General features: G+C 35.7%; 2 protein-coding genes across 3 annotated transcripts in view; one reads left to right on the plus strand and one right to left on the minus strand.

The window, feature by feature from the left end:
- Positions 1-18842, minus strand: part of LOC137396273 (uncharacterized) — a 73104-nt gene that overhangs the window by 53719 nt on the left and 543 nt on the right. For both annotated transcript variants that reach the window (XM_068082469.1, XM_068082468.1), the window contains exons 2-5: positions 4265-4455; positions 3861-4011; positions 2137-2320; positions 1534-1738 (exon numbers count right to left, since the gene is read on the minus strand). In XM_068082469.1, the coding sequence (XP_067938570.1) occupies positions 1716-1738; positions 2137-2320; positions 3861-4011; positions 4265-4413 (507 nt within the window). In that variant the 5' untranslated portion in view covers positions 4414-4455 and the 3' untranslated portion in view covers positions 1534-1715. The remainder of the gene's footprint in view (positions 1-1533; positions 1739-2136; positions 2321-3860; positions 4012-4264; positions 4456-18842) is intronic.
- On the plus strand, positions 10918-11322 carry LOC137397308 (uncharacterized). Its single transcript, XM_068083598.1, has one exon. It carries the CDS (start codon positions 10918-10920, stop codon positions 11320-11322), a length of 405 nt encoding a protein of 134 aa, XP_067939699.1.

Genomic DNA, 18842 nt, shown 5'->3' on the forward strand with positions numbered 1-18842 from the left:
TTCAAACTTACTTTAATTTTGTCGTCTTATTTTTTGCAGTATCTGTTTCCGGTTAGGCGAGTTTTGCCTCGCATTCGCTATAACATTTAGCCAGCCTTTTAAAAACTTTTTTTAAACTGATTCGAGGAGAAAGACCAAGCGATGCTGTTCTCAGAAGTGGCCTCTCGCATGCTTGACTATATAGTAGCCTCATAATGGCCCTTGGGAACCGGCTCGTATCTTAAGAAAGAAACTTGCTCAACAATGAGCTTGTATCTCGATTTTAGCGCATGTCTGGGAACTCGTATGTAGAGATCTGACTGTATTGTTCACTGTGAAATATTTCCCCAAAAACAACCACTCGTATCTCAAAGGGTGTCTCGTATAACAAACAAACAATAGGTTAGATTAATGGCTAGTGAATCAAACACTAGTAGATTGGGCTACTCACATGTCATGGTTCATCTCTATATGCAACAATACATATTAGTGTTTGAATAAGATTTTCATGACACATTCACCAAATATGTTGTACTAAGTTTTGTCAGCATTTTGAGGTCATGAAAATGAGCAAAAGGATTTGCGGTCTATGAAAATTATCAACAAGAAACAGCTAAGATGCCAGATAATTATATTAAAATCGCTCGTGTTTTGAACTAAAATGTGTTTATATGAAAATTTTCCTATCAAATTTTTTATTCATGAAAGTAGAGCATACATTAATAGGTTTTAAAATTGATGTTTTTTAAAAGTAGCTATTTTTAGAGCCAAAATTTTAAAATTTCAATATATGTAAAGGAAGAATCTTTTGTTAGCGTACTCCATAAAACTCCACAAACAGATTGGTGTAATTCTATCGCCATCTCTCGACACTTAATGTAGGACTAGCAGATATAACAGACTTTTCCAGTATTTGTACCATTGTTTTCTTGAGTTATAATTATTTCCCGTGTTGAGTGACCAACATAACAGAGCAGGGTGATTAGAAGGGAAAATACATTATAAATAACCAAAATACACGATATTGTCTCATGTTCGCACATTGGCTAATCATCAGCATTAACATAGTAATTCACAGGTTTATGTTTTGCTGACCTGATAAAATGCTGCACTGTTTATGTGAAAAACCTTATAATTGAGCAGCAAGCAGCAGTATATAAATACAGACTAAACAAGGTTTAGTGATGTCACAACTTGTTGATGGTCCACATTGGATGATAAATATACTGACTACTAAAATAATAGTAATCCAAAATCTATCGAGGACCTCACAACCTTCAAATGTCCGATCTCAAATGTCATTGGTCAATCTATTTGTCAACATGACATCATTTTATACCTTCAGTGTTTAGCCGCTGTAAATACTTCACCAGACGTCAGCTATGCATTTCATCAGCGTCAGCATGTGTAGCCAGGGCTTACTAGAATACTTATTAGGTAGTCCAATCCATAATAGATATTTATTCAACATTTTATCATCTGGTGTATGCATATGTAATCATAGACCTAAATGTTTCCTGTTTACGTCACCTATGCTCACTCAATCATACATACATGTAGATGTTCTTCACGAGCTTTTTCAACTTTCTGTATTCAAGCATCACAGGCTTTTTTCATTTCTTCTAGATGGTTCCAAGAATTCTTGTCAGCTTCTTGAAATTCTCCCATCTTTTGGGCAGCTTTTGCGAGAAGACCTTCTGAGCTCAGATGTAATCTTGTCAGCAATTGCTGTCAGCTCAGCATAGCTCTGGCTGGTAGTCTGATTTACATATATAAATATATAAGTAGTGTAGTATTGACTTTCTACAATGGTTGACTAACTTGACTAACATGTCTAAATATGAAAGGACTTTACAGTATGACTTGAGAAGTTTTGGTGAAGGACAACATCTGCTATGTACTAGAACATGGTTTATGCTGACTCCTGTGAATAGTTGTTGATTTTATAGTCAGCAGATGCTGATTGGTCAGTTAAACTAACAGCTGCTATATATTGTTCCATATAAGCTAGTCTTTCATTAAATTAAATTCATTACTATAGATATTAATAATAGAGAATGATATGCATATACAAACTTTTAAAGTATTTAGTGAAAAGTTCAAATGTCAAAACAAACTACAAAGTGATCCTTGTTGCTTTGTATTCTGAAGCCTCACCTGAACATTCTCCTTCTGATCGGTCACAAAGGTTACAAATCAACTTTTCGCATTTCTCACAGGCTTTTATCAGACGCCGACTCTTGTGATGTTTGCAGAAAGACTTTTGATATTTCCCTGCAGTCTGCTTAAACTTTTTCGTAGATATGACCTTGTAAACTTTTCTAACAAACTTTTCATGCAGCTGCAAAATTGACATGTAATCGCATCACTTTATGAAATAAAGAATGGATAAATGAACCAGTCAATAATGAGCAAGCTTTGAATTAGTGACTCATCAATCTTTCCTAGGCTACTACTATGTTAGTCAATTATTGTATCAAAAAATGCTTGGGTTAATATTGAAAGCTATTGCAGGTGACTGCTTTTATGGCACTCTGCCAAAAAACAATGACAAGTCTTCTGACAGTCCTGAAGGTTAACTGCCAGAATTAATTTTTACAGCAGCAAGTATCAGGTTTCATCAACACCTTCAGGTCTTAAAAATAAACAGAAAGATCGCGATCTTTGCAAAATATCGAACGGAAACGGCTAATACTCTACATCCATTTATTAAATTATTATATACATGTAATAAAATCACTTGATTTTTAGACTATATGTGTCATGATCACAGAAACCATGGTCAAGTCGGGATTATAAGATTTAGAGTTATCTGCATTAACAGAAGGAGAAAATTCTCACAGTTATTTTGCAAAAAAAATTGATTCTAGCTTAAATACAGCAGATTTTATGGTCAATAAACTGAATGCATGTTTACCATCAGTGCGAAAACATAGTTCCGAGAAAACTGGTGTTAAAGTCTGAGAAACGAAAACCGATGCACAGTTTTGTTTACACTTCAAAACGTCATAGCAACCAATATTAAGAGGTTGTGATATTTATCTAGATTTCTGTCTTTATATCAAAAACATTATGCTGAATTTAAAAATCTAAACAGATTTTGGCTGGTTGTCATAGAAATGGCTGTATATCTATAAGAAAATGTATTACCTAATTTTGCAAATATTAAAAACGGCTTGGCAGTGCCGCAATATTGAGCACAACCGTAGTATGATCAACAAAATGTTTAAAAAAATAATAACAGTAACATATTGCACATCATCGGTCATTCTATACTTTGATCTTGCAAACTCGAATAATTTTTCTTATAATCAAATCTTATAAAATCGAATAATTATTCTTATAATTAAATATAGTAAAAATCTTATAAGAATGGTTAGGAATATACCATGGTCATTCCCTTTACTTACACTGTTTTTGGCATCAGTTGGAATACCAAAGTACTCATTATAAGTGTCCAAAATGTCAGAATTATCCTTCAAATCGGCAAAAAAGATGCAGTTACATTTTTCGGACGCCATTTTTTAGTACTTCCTGTTTAGCATAGCAACGGTTTTAAGAGTTTTTCTGAGGTTTTAAGACATTTATTATCTAAACTGACTTCAGATTCAGAAAGATCACTCTTTGATTGGTCTAGAAGCACGTGATACAAAAATCTTTACCAAAATTATAAATTCAGTTAGTGCAACTTTAAAGTCGAATAACTCAACTTCGTGATTTGCGACTTAACCATGGTTTCTGTGACCGCGACCCATATTGTCTAAAAATTGTTAATTTAAAATCCTTCTTCACGGAAACTCTGAATATTTACCTCAGTGTGTGACTATTATTGCTGAAAGTTATTAAACAGTATCTAAGGGTTTAAATAGATGACATCATACCTCAAGGTCACCATTGCAACGTTTGTCTCCACAGAAATGGTAAGCTGTATTGTTACACTCCAGTTTATCACAGGTCACTGCTGTTTGATGATTCGACACATGAACTGATGCTATTGGCAGACTCTCAATGTCAAGCTTCCTGTCTACAGCGCTAAATATATATTTAGTCTAATTTTAGAATGTATTAAACCGGTTAGTTCTACCCAAATAGAATTGTCTCTCCTTTCCTACTACTATATTGTTATACTTTAACATATATGTAGTGAGAGATGAAGTAGGTCTATGTTATAATATATTCTATTGATTATGATGACTCAGTTTGAAACAATACATAGTTACTATAGCTAGTCAGATGATAATAAATATCTTAAAATATATACAATGAATAATAAGGCTACACTTACTCGCAGGTTTCACATCTAACACCTTTATGTATCTTGTACTTCGTCTCCAAACACTGGGTGCAGTTGACATGACCACAAGGTAAGGCTCGAGGTACCATCAGTTCTGGTGAACATTCCCCTCCTTCATCAAACTTTTGAGGTGACGCCATCTTAGGAGCTTGTGATAGTTGTTGGTCTCACCTGCAGCTTGCCTTGCAATACAGATGTTATACATAATTGTCGGATGCGCTTTACACTTGCATGAAGGATGTTTAGTCAGTATTGTTACTACTATTGACATAAGTTACATAAAGCCATAAGTGAACACCTTGAACAGAGAAGGGCACTGGTATGGATACCTCTATGAACTTGCACTTGGTCTATTTGAGAATTATGGGAATACTGATCAACATGTTTTTATAATCGTCTAGCCTTTGTTTACCATTCTTAACAGAGTATTTCAGGGAGCTTAAGTTAAAACCTTGAACAGAGAAGGGCACTGGTATGGCTACCACTATAAACTTGCACTTGGCTATTTGAGAATTATGGGAATACTGATCAACATGTTTTTATAATCGTCTAGCCTTTGTTTACCATTCTTAACAGAGTATTTCAGAGAGCTTAAGTTAAAGCCTTGAACAGAGAAGGGCACTGCTATGACTACCTCTATGAACTTGCACTTGGTCTATTTGAGAATTATGGGAATACTGATCAACATGTTTTTATAATTGTCTAGCCTTCGTTTACCATTCTTAACAGAGTATTTCAGAGAGCTTAAGTTAAAGCCTTGAACAGAGAAGGGCACTGGTATGGATACCTCTATGAACTTGCACTTGGTCTATTTGAGAATTATGGGAATACTGATCAACATGTTTTTATAATTGTCTAGCCTTTGTTTACCATTCTTAACAGAGTATTTCAGGGAGCTTAAGTTAAAGCCTTGAACAGAGAAGGGCACTGGTATGACTACCTCTATGAACTTGCACTTGGTCTATTTGAGAATTATGGGAATACTGATCAACATGTTTTTATAATCGTCTAGCCTTTGTTTACCATTCTTAACAGAGTATTTCAGAGAGCTTAAGTTAAAGCCTTGAACAGAGAAGGGCACTGCTATGACTACCTCTATGAACTTGCACTTGGTCTATTTGAGAATTATGGGAATATTGATCAACATGTTTTTATAATCGTCTAGCCTTTGTTTACCATTCTTAACAGAGTATTTCAGAGAGCTTAAGTTAAAGCCTTGAACAAAGAAGGGCACTGCTATGACTACCTCTATGAACTTGCACTTGGTCTATTTGAGAATTATGGGAATATTGATCAACATGTTTTTATAATCGTCTAGCCTTTGTTTACCATTCTTAACAGAGTATTTCAGAGAGCTTAAGTTAAAGCCTTGAACAGAGAAGGGCACTGATATGGATACCTCTATGAACTTGCACTTGGTCTATTTGAGAATTATGGGAATACTGATCAACAGGTTTTTATAATCGTCTAGCCTTTGTTTACCATTCTTAACAGAGTATTTCAGAGAGCTTAAGTTAAAGCCTTGAACAGAGAAGGGCACTGCTATGACTACCTCTATGAACTTGCACTTGGTCTATTTGAGAATTATGGGAATACTGATCAACATGTTTTTATAATCGTCTAGCCTTTGTTTACCATTCTTAACAGAGTATTTCAGAGAGCTTAAGTTAAAGCCTTGAACAGAGAAGGGCACTGCTATGACTACCTCTATGAACTTGCACTTGGTCTATTTGAGAATTATGGGAATACTGATCAACATGTTTTTATAATTGTCTAGCCTTTGTTTACCATTCTTAACAGAGTATTTCAGGGAGCTTAAGTTAAAGCCTTGAACAGAGAAGGGCACTGGTATGGCTACCTCTATGAACTTGCACTTGGTCTATTTGAGAATTATGGGAATACTGATCAACAGGTTTTTATAATCGTCTAGCCTTTGTTTACCATTCTTAACAGAGTATTTCAGAGAGCTTAAGTTAAAGCCTTGAACAGAGAAGGGCACTGATATGGATACCTCTATAAACTTGCACGTGGTCTATTTGAGAATTATGGGAATACTGATCAACATGTTTTTATAATCGTCTAGCCTTTGTTTACCATTCTTAACAGAGTATTTCAGGGAGCTTAAGTTAAAGCCTTGAACAGAGAAGGGCACTGGTATGGCTACCACTATAAACTTGCACTTGGCTATTTGAGAATTATGGGAATACTGATCAACATGTTTTTATAATTGTCTAGCCTTTGTTTACCATTCTTAACAGAGTATTTCAGGGAGCTTAAGTTAAAGCCTTGAACAGAGAAGGGCACTGCTATGACTACCTCTATGAACTTGCACTTGGTCTATTTGAGAATTATGGGAATATTGATCAACATGTTTTTATAATCGTCTAGCCTTTGTTTACCATTCTTAACAGAGTATTTCAGAGAGCTTAAGTTAAAGCCTTGAACAGAGAAGGGCACTGATATGGATACCTCTATAAACTTGCACGTGGTCTATTTGAGAATTATGGGAATACTGATCAACATGTTTTTATAATCGTCTAGCCTTTGTTTACCATTCTTAACAGAGTATTTCAGAGAGCTTAAGTTAAAGCCTTGAACAGAGAAGGGCACTGGTATGGCTACCACTATAAACTTGCACTTGGCTATTTGAGAATTATGGGAATACTGATCAACATGTTTTTATAATTGTCTAGCCTTTGTTTACCATTCTTAACAGAGTATTTCAGAGAGCTTAAGTTAAAGCCTTGAACAGAGAAGGGCACTGGTATGACTACCTCTATAAACTTGCACTTGGTCTATTTGAGAATTATGGGAATATTGATCAACATGTTTTTATAATCGTCTAGCCTTTGTTTACCATTCTTAACAGAGTATTTCAGAGAGCTTAAGTTAAAGCCTTGAACAGAGAAGGGCACTGGTATGACTACCTCTATGAACTTGCACTTGGTCTATTTGAGAATTATGGGAATACTGATCAACATGTTTTTATAATCGTCTAGCCTTTGTTTACCATTCTTAACAGAGTATTTCAGAGAGCTTAAGTTAAAGCCTTGAACAGAGAAGGGCACTGGTATGACTACCTCTATGAACTTGCACTTGGTCTATTTGAGAATTATGGGAATACTGATCAACATGTTTTTATAATCGTCTAGCCTTTGTTTACCATTCTTAACAGAGTATTTCAGAGAGCTTAAGTTAAAGCCTTGAACAGAGAAGGGCACTGCTATGACTACCACTATAAACTTGCACTTGGTCTATTTGAGAATTATGGGAATACTGATCAACATGTTTTTATAATTGTCTAGCCTTTGTTTACCATTCTTAACAGAGTATTTCAGGGAGCTTAAGTTAAAGCCTTGAACAGAGAAGGGCACTGGTATGGCTACCTCTATGAACTTGCACTTGGTCTATTTGAGAATCATGGGAATACTGATCAACATGTTTTTATAATCGTCTAGCCTTTGTTTACCATTCTTAACAGAGTATTTCAGAGAGCTTAAGTTAAAGCCTTGAACAGAGAAGGGCACTGCTATGACTACCTCTATGAACTTGCACTTGGTCTATTTGAGAATTATGGGAATACTGATCAACATGTTTTTATAATCGTCTAGCCTTTGTTTACCATTCTTAACAGAGTATTTCAGAGAGCTTAAGTTAAAGCCTTGAACAGAGAAGGGCACTGATATGGATACCTCTATAAACTTGCACGTGGTCTATTTGAGAATTATGGGAATACTGATCAACATGTTTTTATAATCGTCTAGCCTTTGTTTACCATTCTTAACAGAGTATTTCAGAGAGCTTAAGTTAAAGCCTTGAACAGAGAAGGGCACTGCTATGACTACCTCTATGAACTTGCACTTGGTCTATTTGAGAATTATGGGAATACTGATCAACAGGTTTTTATAATCGTCTAGCCTTTGTTTACCATTCTTAACAGAGTATTTCAGAGAGCTTAAGTTAAAGCCTTGAACAGAGAAGGGCACTGCTATGACTACCTCTATGAACTTGCACTTGGTCTATTTGAGAATTATGGGAATACTGATCAACAGGTTTTTATAATCGTCTAGCCTTTGTTTACCATTCTTAACAGAGTATTTCAGGGAGCTTAAGTTAAAGCCTTGAACAGAGAAGGGCACTGCTATGACTACCTCTATGAACTTGCACTTGGTCTATTTGAGAATTATGGGAATATTGATCAACATGTTTTTATAATCGTCTAGCCTTTGTTTACCATTCTTAACAGAGTATTTCAGAGAGCTTAAGTTAAAGCCTTGAACAAAGAAGGGCACTGCTATGACTACCTCTATGAACTTGCACTTGGTCTATTTGAGAATTATGGGAATACTGATCAACATGTTTTTATAATTGTCTAGCCTTTGTTTAATAATCTTTTTTAATAATCTGGAGCATCCAGTTACATGACACTTGAGCGAGAACTTTTGCATGATTACTGTGCCTTCGACAAGCCTCAGCATGTCCGGCTAGGTAGTGGTTATACACTTGAAGTGCATGGTAAAATAAATGTTCATTTGAACATGAAACTGAAAAATGGTGGCACGAAACATGGAGTCATGTATAATGTGCTCTTTGTTCCTAAACTGGCATGCAACTTGTTTTCTGTTAGAGCTACCACTGCTCAAGGTAACGTTGTAACCTTCAGGCACTCGACATGCTGGATACGTAATACAAGTGGAAAGGTGTGTGCCACAGGACTACTGATGAATAATCTGTATGAGCTGGACAGTGAGTCATTAAGCTACAAACAAGCGATGACAGTATTACCCAACAAACTAAGCATGGATTTATGGCACCAACGTCTAGGACATGTCAACGAGCATACACTTAAGCAATCAGTAAGTAACAATGTTTCTGGTGTAAATACTTTTGGCTCCGATAGTTTGTCATTTTTTCAAGCTTGTATTGAAGACAAACTCTGTAGGAAACCATATTATGCTATTGGTGAAATTAAGTCTACTCGTGCGTTGTAATTGATTCATAGTGACATTTGTGGACCTATGCAGACAGAGTCACTTGGCGGTAAGAGGTACTTTGTGACATTTATTGATGGTTTTTCACATTGTTGTGTTGTTTACTTTACAAAACATAAGTCGGATGTGCATGTAAAATTCAAGGAGTTTGAGGCAGCGGTAACAAACGAATGCAACTTGTCCATTGGTACACTACACACAGATAAGGAGAGAGTATGTCTACTGAGTTTAGGGAATATTTGAAAGCTAGGGGTATACGTCATGAGCACACAATTTCTTATTCACCTCAGCAGAATGGTGTAGCTGAGCGTGTGAACAGAACACTAACAGAGTCTGCTCGATCTATGCTATGGCATGCTGATTTACCAAAAATCTACTAGGCTGAAGCAATTCATACCGCAGCTCATTTACGAAACATGACTGCAACGGCTTCACTTTCTGGGCAATGTACACCAATAGAACTTTGGTCTAGTATGAAACCAGATATCAGCAATCTTCGTGTTTTTGTTGCGTAGCGTATGCACTTGTACCCGATTCAGAACATAAAAAACTAGATGCAAAAACTCGCAAATTTAGGTTCGTTGGATATAGCAGAAATCCCAAAGGGTATCGCCTGTATGATGAGTCAAGTAAAACACCAGAGGTAAAACGTGATGTTGTTTTCAACGAAGGTGACTTCGAATTATAAAATCGACAGAGAGTCATGATATCTCACTGAAGGGTAAACAACAGTCACAGTTGGAAGTAGTGGTTGATGAAACACCTAAACAAAATCATCCTATGCCACATAGCGTAGTTGAAACCCGACATTCGACTAGACCAAGAAATTCTCCAACAAGATATGGAATTGATGAGTTCGTTGCAGCTGCAAAAACATGTAAAAGTTCTTGTTTAGTAGAGCCACACAATCTTAATGAAGCATTAGATAGGGACCATGCAAATGAATGGAAAGCCGCTGCAGATCAAGAATATCAATCACTCATTGAGAATGATACCTGGAGTTTAGTGGAGCTGCCAAAAGGAAAAAAGGCAATAGGCTGTAGGTGGGTCAAGGTTTAGCATGCTGGCGATGGTAGAAAGATTTAAAGGTCGTCTGGTAGCCAAAGGGTATGCACAAAAGGATGGGGTTGATTACAGTGAGACACTTTCTTCTGTAGTTCGCTTTCAGTCTATCACAACATTGCTGGCTCATGCAGTTCAAAACAGGATGTTGGTTCATCAGATGGATGTCATCCCTGCCTTTCTCAATGGTGACCTCAACGAAGAGATATACATGCAACAGCCGGAGGGGGTTACATTGAGCCAGGAAAAGAAAATCTTGTATGGAAGTTGAAGAAATCATTATACGGTTTGAAGCAGTCTTCTCGCTGTTGGCACATTACTTTTCAAAAACGCATGAAACATGGGTTTTGAACAGAGTCAAGCTGACCCTTGCGTATACATTCACAACAATGGATGCACTGTAGCTGTATACGTTGATGACCTAAGACTCTTGGCGAATACACCACAGCAAATGAGTGCAATGAAGAGTGGCCCGAAAGAGAATTTCAGAATGAAAGACCTGGGAAAGTTGCATTATTGCCTTGGTATAAAAATAGAACAGGATGAAAAAACAATGTGATTTGGATGCACCACAAGCAATACATCTCGGAAATGTTGCAGAGGTTTGGCTTGCAACAGGCAAATCCTGTGTCAACACCAGCAGATGTGAATGTAAAACTGAGCAGTGATGATGGTGTAAGTGGTTTGGCAGATGGTAACAAGTATCGGGCTATGACTGGAAGCTTACTATATGCTGCGATTGGTACACGACCAGATATATCTCAAGAAGTGGGAGCAGTTACAAAGTATAACTCTAACCCTAACGAAGCACACATGACAGCTGTTAAGCGCACTTTTAGGTATTTAAAGGGGTTCATGGATTTAGGTATCAAGTTTGAACATTCTGAGAATAATGAATTGATTGGTTTTTCAGACGCAGGCTGGGCTGGTGATCTAGACAATAGACACTCTACATTGGGGAACCTTTTCATGATGTCAAGCGGCCCTATCAGTTAGCTTAGTAAAAAACAGCCTGTTGTGGCACTATCTACTGCTGAGGCAGAATATATCGCATTAAGTTTGGCTGCTCAAGAGGCTGTATGGCTTAGGAAGTTAGTGTCAGAACTGAATAAGTCTTCAGCGGCACCACCAACATTGATCTATGAAGACAACCAAGGAGCTATCGCTCATAACCCTTTCTCGTACAACAGAACTTAACACATATATATATACGCTATCACTATATTCAACAAACAATCAAAGACAATACAATTCAGTTAACATCAGAGCTGCTTTCAAATGACTTTTTTATGACTCAAATCAAATCATATCCGGCCAACTACAAATCAAATCCCCACCCTTGTCAGCAGATTCGAAGCATATCAAATCGAATCAGCCCAATAACGAATTTAAATCCTGAATCATTTGAGAATGATTTTAAATACTCTTTCAAATTGTTCGCTCAATTGTTGCTTAAGATGATCAATCTACAGTATAGCTGTTGCGGCGTAGCCTGTACTCCTATCCATAAGACCTAAACCAGAAATAAAGGGTAAGGGGTTTGCCCCTGCCCGTTTTGGGTTCAATGAATAGGAATAGTATAGCTGTATCTCTGTACCACTATAAATTTATGTATTAGGTATGCTAAATTCATCACTAGATACGGTTTTGTTCTTTGTTTTACAAGGTATGTTAAAACATCATTGCAGAGCACATCATACCATTGGCTCGATACATCAATGAATGAGTGGAGGGTTATGTAACAGTTTATGGTCATGGCTGTTACTTTGGTTTTATTGAAGCTTTTAAGCAAGAATGTACAAATGTAAAAAAACTTTAAATACTTGTTTAAAGTTACAAAATATAAGATACAAATATAAGATAAAACCTGAAAATATTGGCAAGTGAAACACAGTTACTGAGGCTTGAACTTGAAAAAGAAGAAACTAAGCATTGAGCCTATAATTAACAGTTACATAATATTAACACATTTACTTAAATACACTTGTTGCATTTTGGAAAAACTAGCTTGCGCAAGTTTTCAGATGGTAAGGAGCTCCTGTGCGGCCTCATTATGAAGCCTCTTTTACTAAAAACCCGTTCTATGGGAGCTGATGAAGCTGGTACTGAAAGGACCTTCAGCGCCAGCATGCTAAGCCTCAGTAACTGTGTTTCACCTTGCCAATAGCTTAGAGTGTTATAAGAAGATCTGCTTTTCGCCATATACTTTTCAATCTCCTGATTTACTGAATCCAGGTTACTTGTACTAGCTAAAGATGCTCTATTCAAAAAATCAGCTAACATATCTTCATTATCACGTATTTGTATTTGCTGAGTTCATGTGACTTCCTCTTTCTGTACATCGTCCTTTTTAATAGAAATCCCGTTTTAAGTACTTTACTTCACTTAGTAAGTAAATGACTGTGTATAAATTATTATTAATTATAATATTATACATATAACATAATTAATAGTATAATAACAATGTATACAACATAAATGGTAATGTTAAAACTATGTATGATATATAATTATTACATTTATTGTACTTACTTGGATAGAATGTTATTGTTATGCTATTCATTTATAAATTAAAATAATAAATTGAATCAAAATTTTATTTAATATTATTCTAATAAATTTAATACAAATAAAATTTTAATCTATTTTATTAATTAAATTCTACCCAATTATAATATAATGCATATTTATATTCATGAACATTCTCATTACTAGGAATATTGAATGTGTCCGTGGCATGGAATAGTATTGTATAGAATATTATATATTATAATATTCTATTCATTCATTCATGCCGTAGGCACAGCACAAGTAATTTTTATTTTGACTAGTGACTGTGAGGTTAGAGTGGGATAGTCACAACCAATTTCTAGCAATCAAATAATTGACATCGAAGTATTCAATTCCAGCACCACAACTACAAACATGCCTTTTCCACAGCTTACCAGAGCTGCTCATGTTGATTTCTTTTACACACACGACACGCGGTCCTTTTCTTTGTTCTGTAGAGGAACATGCGTGCGGTTGCTTAGCCTCGGTATCGATGGTGCGCATTTCTTGCCAAAGTGTGGGCTAACTTCGCAAACATCGTAAAAATGTTTCGATCAGTTACAGAAGACAAGGCTATCGATAGCGATGTGATTTATTTTTCAAATCAAATCTTCAAATCAGCCCGAAACTTCAAATCAAATTACTTCCAAAACTTTTCAAATCGAATCAAATCACCATCTGTGTCAAATCAGTAAAATATGATTTGTTTCAAATATTCGAATATTCAAATCACCATGATTTGAGAGCAGCTCTGGCTAACATATTGTCCAAGTGAAGATATGGTTGCCGACATTCTTACCAAGCCTTTACCTAGGGATCAGCTAGTCATTTTGCGCGATCTAATGGGTATCACCAAAATTAACAATATCAAATAAGTGGGAGTATTGATAATAGCTATTAAATTTTGTAGTCGCTGCCACGAACTCCTTGATTCAGATTTGATTATTTTCTTCTAGCTAACCTTAGTGCAGCCAACTGGTTTTCTTTAAACGGTCTACATGTTTTTCATCCACTAGTATACTAGTATACTCTTAGTAATGTTCCATTGTTATATCCAGTATGAACTGGTTTGATATCCTTGCTAACGGTCTACATGTTTTTTATCCACTAGTATACTAGTACACTACTAGTAATGTTCCATTGTTATATCCAGTATGAACCGGTTTGATATCCTTGCTAACGGTCTACATGTTTTTTCTCCACTAGTATACTAGTATACTCCTAGTAATGTTCCATCGTTATATCCAGTATGAACCGGTTTGATATCCTTGCTAACGGTCTACATGTTTTTATCCACTAGTATACTAGTATACTCCTAGTAATGTTCCATTGTTATATCCAGTATGAACTCGTTTGATATCCTTGCTAACGGTCTACATGTTTTTTATCCACTACCACTCCTAGTAATGTTCCATTGTTGTATCCAGTATGAACCGATTTGATATCCTTGCTAACGGTCTACATGTTTTTTATCCACTACCACTCCTAGTAATGTTCCATTGTTATATCCAGTATGAACCGGTTTGATATCCTTGCTAATACCACTTAGTATCCTCTGTTTTTGCCTTTTTCTTGTTAGTCAGTTGAGCTTCAGCTGAGCTACAGATTGGTTGCTTCATTATATCACATGAAATATCTCAATAAATAACAACAATGAATGGTTTTTTGTTAATGTTATTGCTTTTTGTCAGCCAAAACTATATATCGTAATCTATAATAATATTATAATCATAAATATATATCATAATATAATAGGTACAAGAGTTTTTAATAAATAATTTGTAAATGTTGATCTTGCTTTGCTTTATTTCACATGCGTCAAATTTAGGCGGGCAAAAAGTGCCGGTGATGTAATTTTAGTTGGCCTGCAAGATCATATCAAATGTGTATTACAGTTGGCCAGCAGTATGCACTGCAACATTATTACTGCAAATACCACAATGCATTGCTAGTATGTTGGCACGCAACATACTAGCAATGAGGACAGTTTAGCTCTTTAGAGCTAGATCTAGGTCAAACACGTATATCAGTAAAGGCCAGCATGAAAGTTTTCTATGGTCCTTGGGATGATGTTGAAGTACATGTAGTGTGTGAATATGACTCCCGACAATTTCTAATAGATTATAAAGTGCTTTTAGCTAGTTTTGATACACTTTGGGCCAATTTTGACTCTCACATATTTCTTTAGTTTGTTGAGATTTTTCTCAAACACGAAAAATGTGTGAGGGTCAAAAGTTGTCCAGCATGTACCGTATTACAACTAGCTAAAATTGTAAATAGTCATATTCACGAATGCTTGAAATAAAACATCGACCTGTATTAGCTTGAAAATAAATTAAACCTGGAAAGAAAATCACTGGTTTGTTGAGATATTACTTAAAATACATCTGGTAAGCCATTAAGAGCAAATGTATGACGATCTTGAATGATTTTAGCCATCACGCAGTGTCACGCAATTTTTTACGCATCACACGTTTTACTAAACCCAGTACTAGATAAGTTTCAGACCCAAGCCAGCAGACCACACTTGCGACAATAGTAAATTTCCCACAATGAATTGTAACGCACTGAGCAGTGGTTGGCTCCATTTTCTTAGTTGCAAGCGGAATGCCAGAGATTGAAAGGGTATTAAAAAACAGCTTATGAAACATTGCCATTAGCCTGGCACATTGCCAATGGCTAATTTGAGTAATCTAAACATACTAATAAAAGCCGTAAGAGCAAACATAAAACAACGTTACGCTTATTTTCACCCACATAGCGACATAGATCGCCCAATGAATCTGTCAATCTCGCGCAGCTATTTTGGGAAGATATTTGCCAGGCAAACAAGAGGTTCTGAGATCAACTCTTCTGCTACGCGGATTCTTCATTCCAATATTTTAATAGCTATAACTAAACAAACCAAATTACACAAACAAACTTTGAAATTTATATATATAGACTAGGTGAATGCCCGCCATTGGCCGGGTAATAAAAAAGTTGTTCGACAGATATTTTCTTTTATTTAAAGGTTGACTTGCAACAAAATTCACATTACCGTTATTTGATAAGAAAAGATTCACCATGTCTTACTCTGTTGTGTTGTAGGTGCAAAATATGTGGAAAGGCGATTACAAGCTCTTAAAAGCTCTAAAACGAACCGAAAATCACAGCCACATGAGACCACCGTAGTTTGGATTCCCTTTCCAAAACGGCTCAAATGTGATGTAGTTGTGAGAGATGGTTTCTGTTTACACTTTCTTGCAACCTTATTCGTCGAAATATTTTCACAAATATACTTCACGCATTCAATAAAACTATGTCTATTGTTCTTAGGCGTCTGTTTTATCGTCATCGTAATGCTGTCACTTTTAGCGGTGATATCTTATAACTTACCAAAAAAGTTTGTTTAATTTTTTATTCTTAGCTTGAAGGAGTACATATCATTGTCTGATAATCATGACGAGCCTGTTGGTCACTTGTGATAATCGAAAAGTGCTGCAGAAATTATTTGCGATGTATTGGGTCACATGATCAGATTACGACTTGCCGATTAGACCAGGCCGAAACAAAACTGTAAAGTAGCGAGCATCTATATTTGATACAGGGTCTTCGGTAAAACCCGAGGTGTTTGTCATAAACTAGTACTACGATACATAATACTACGATAAGTTTTATGTTGAGCTTTGTATTAGCCTTTCAATTCACGTAAGAACCTACGTGACAAGATAATAACCAAATTTCGTGGCTACGCCATCAAAATAAAGATTTCTATCAACGGCGGTTTTTCGTTTTTGAGCTTTTAAGAGCTTATAATTACATTTCCACATATTTAGCACTTACAACACAACAGAGTAAGACATGGTGAATATTTTGATACCAAATAACTGTAATGTGAATTTTGTTGCAAGTCAACCTTTAACATATGCAACATTTACCATACTAACTTTTAAACTTGATATCACGAGAAAAACGTTTTTTTGTGCAGTTAAAATGAATTAAGAGAAAGAAGAAAACAATTGTAAAGGTTTTCAAACTTTCTCAAACAATTGTAACTTTTAAATTTCATATCATGAAATAATACAAAGACTTTATAACAGGTGCATCCATAACCCATGAACACAATGTATCAATTAATAGGTCATTTAGCGTGTGCAATCGAGAAAAGGGTATACAGCGTATGATAAGAGCTATAGTATCATAAGAACAGTGCAGCTTGGTGGCTAAATGCACAGTTAGAAAACTTAGCAATCTTTGTGAGTTCAAATCCAGCAGCATGCAAGCTTTTAATTCCAAGACTTTATTAGCTATAGCTGAACTAACCAAAGTACAAACACACGGACTGTTAAATTTATATATATAGATTAGTACCCTGGTATCTAGTGTGCTGTGAAAATTCATCAACTGTGCTCTGATCAAGTACAACAAATTATTATTAGTACAAGTATTCCTTTGCATCTTGGCAAGTGGGTGATTGGTGAAGGTGTTGGAGTGTCAGTCAACTGTTTTGTACGATCCCGTATGATGCAGCCTTTATTCAACTTCTAATCATAGGTTGGAACAGAAAACTATTATAAAAATAATTAGAACAGCATTTGTCGGAACAAATGTTGACTTCAAAATACCATTAAAAATGGTAATACATGTATAGAATATGAGCACTGAGAACTGGGGCTTCACACCAAGTGGGAGTCAGAGTACATGTTCACAGAAGGAGCTGGAAAACTAGTGAAGTGAAACTATTATTAGTATTCTCTTTTTAGAATTAAATTTAGTCAAGTTTTGCTCAAAGAGAAAGCTGATGGCGCCTTGAATAGTACCAGCTTCTTTCATTTAATGTTCATGCTATGGGGATTTTTATAAAATTAAACTTATCTTTTGACAATAAAAAATTACTGATGAGCCAGTACATAATTAAAATTAATCAAGCCTGGTAGACATTCAGCCAAAAATTAATTGGAGCTCATTGGGTTAATTTGAAAGTCGGAAGTTTTGTAGTAAACCTAAAAACAATCACAAATTCTAAATTAGCGGGTGAACTCTATGAAATAAGTGATGGTCCTGAAAAAGGCCGTGGGGAACAACTCCATGGACAGTCATTTCCAATGATCTGATGAAAAGACGAGGCGACCAAGCCGATATATATATACGTGTATAAAAGACTTCTGGGACAGAGGTTCACCTAGAAAAAATGACCGATGCCCTTTATCGAGATTTATAAAAAATAACAATGAACAATCTTCAACAAATTTATTTTCGCTGCTCACATGTTAGAAAAATTTATTTATGTTCATGATTGCTTGTCAGAATAGTCTAAGTATCTGTTCCAATTGAGTACTAGCTGTTAGTCATTCAAGTGATATTTTTCGATTTTTTTTATTATTTTTTCTCAACATAACATTTTGTATTTAGTTTTTTTCATTATTAAGATGTGTCTTTCTGTTTCTCAAGATTACTGTTCTTTACCCCGTATTTGTGAAATCTTATAGGCTTTTTGTTAGTGTCTATTTTATTACACTGCAATGGCTAGTTGTCACTCAACGTTTAATTGTTACGAATGTGAAAATTTTAAAAAGTCAGCAGTTGGCAAGGTGATTGGTCAATCTAAACAATATATGTTACTCTAGGCTATGCGCTCATGTAATATAAATACTGCTGCGATTTTCGAGCAATTCAGCTTGTGTTTTGCTCTTGAGAGAGACACATGGATATGTTACTTCAATAAAGTTGTTTGTTGGAGAAACGTTATCGTTTCCTGATTGTCAGTTGGATAACTGACAGCATACTTGGAGAAATTGGTCACAATGGTTAAAACTAAAAATTTAGTGTTCCAAGAGAGTTCTGTACCCTTCTGGTGGTTTCAGCAAGTTGCACTTTAGGCTGTGATCAATTTGGAGCACTCTGTTGGTTTTAGCAGACCACACATGAGTTGGTTTCCGCTCCCTCTCATTGGTTTCAAAAGAGTGTATCGCAGAAAGTGTTGG

Source organism: Watersipora subatra, chromosome 5 (assembly GCF_963576615.1).
Source record: "Watersipora subatra chromosome 5, tzWatSuba1.1, whole genome shotgun sequence".
In the NCBI taxonomy this organism is placed as follows: Eukaryota; Metazoa; Bryozoa; class Gymnolaemata; order Cheilostomatida; family Watersiporidae; genus Watersipora; species Watersipora subatra.

What these genes read in the sequence shown, in the direction of transcription:
- LOC137397308 (XM_068083598.1), top strand. Translation starts at nt 10,918, where the DNA reads ATGTTGCAGAGGTTTGGCTTGCAACAGGCAAATCCTGTGTCAACACCA.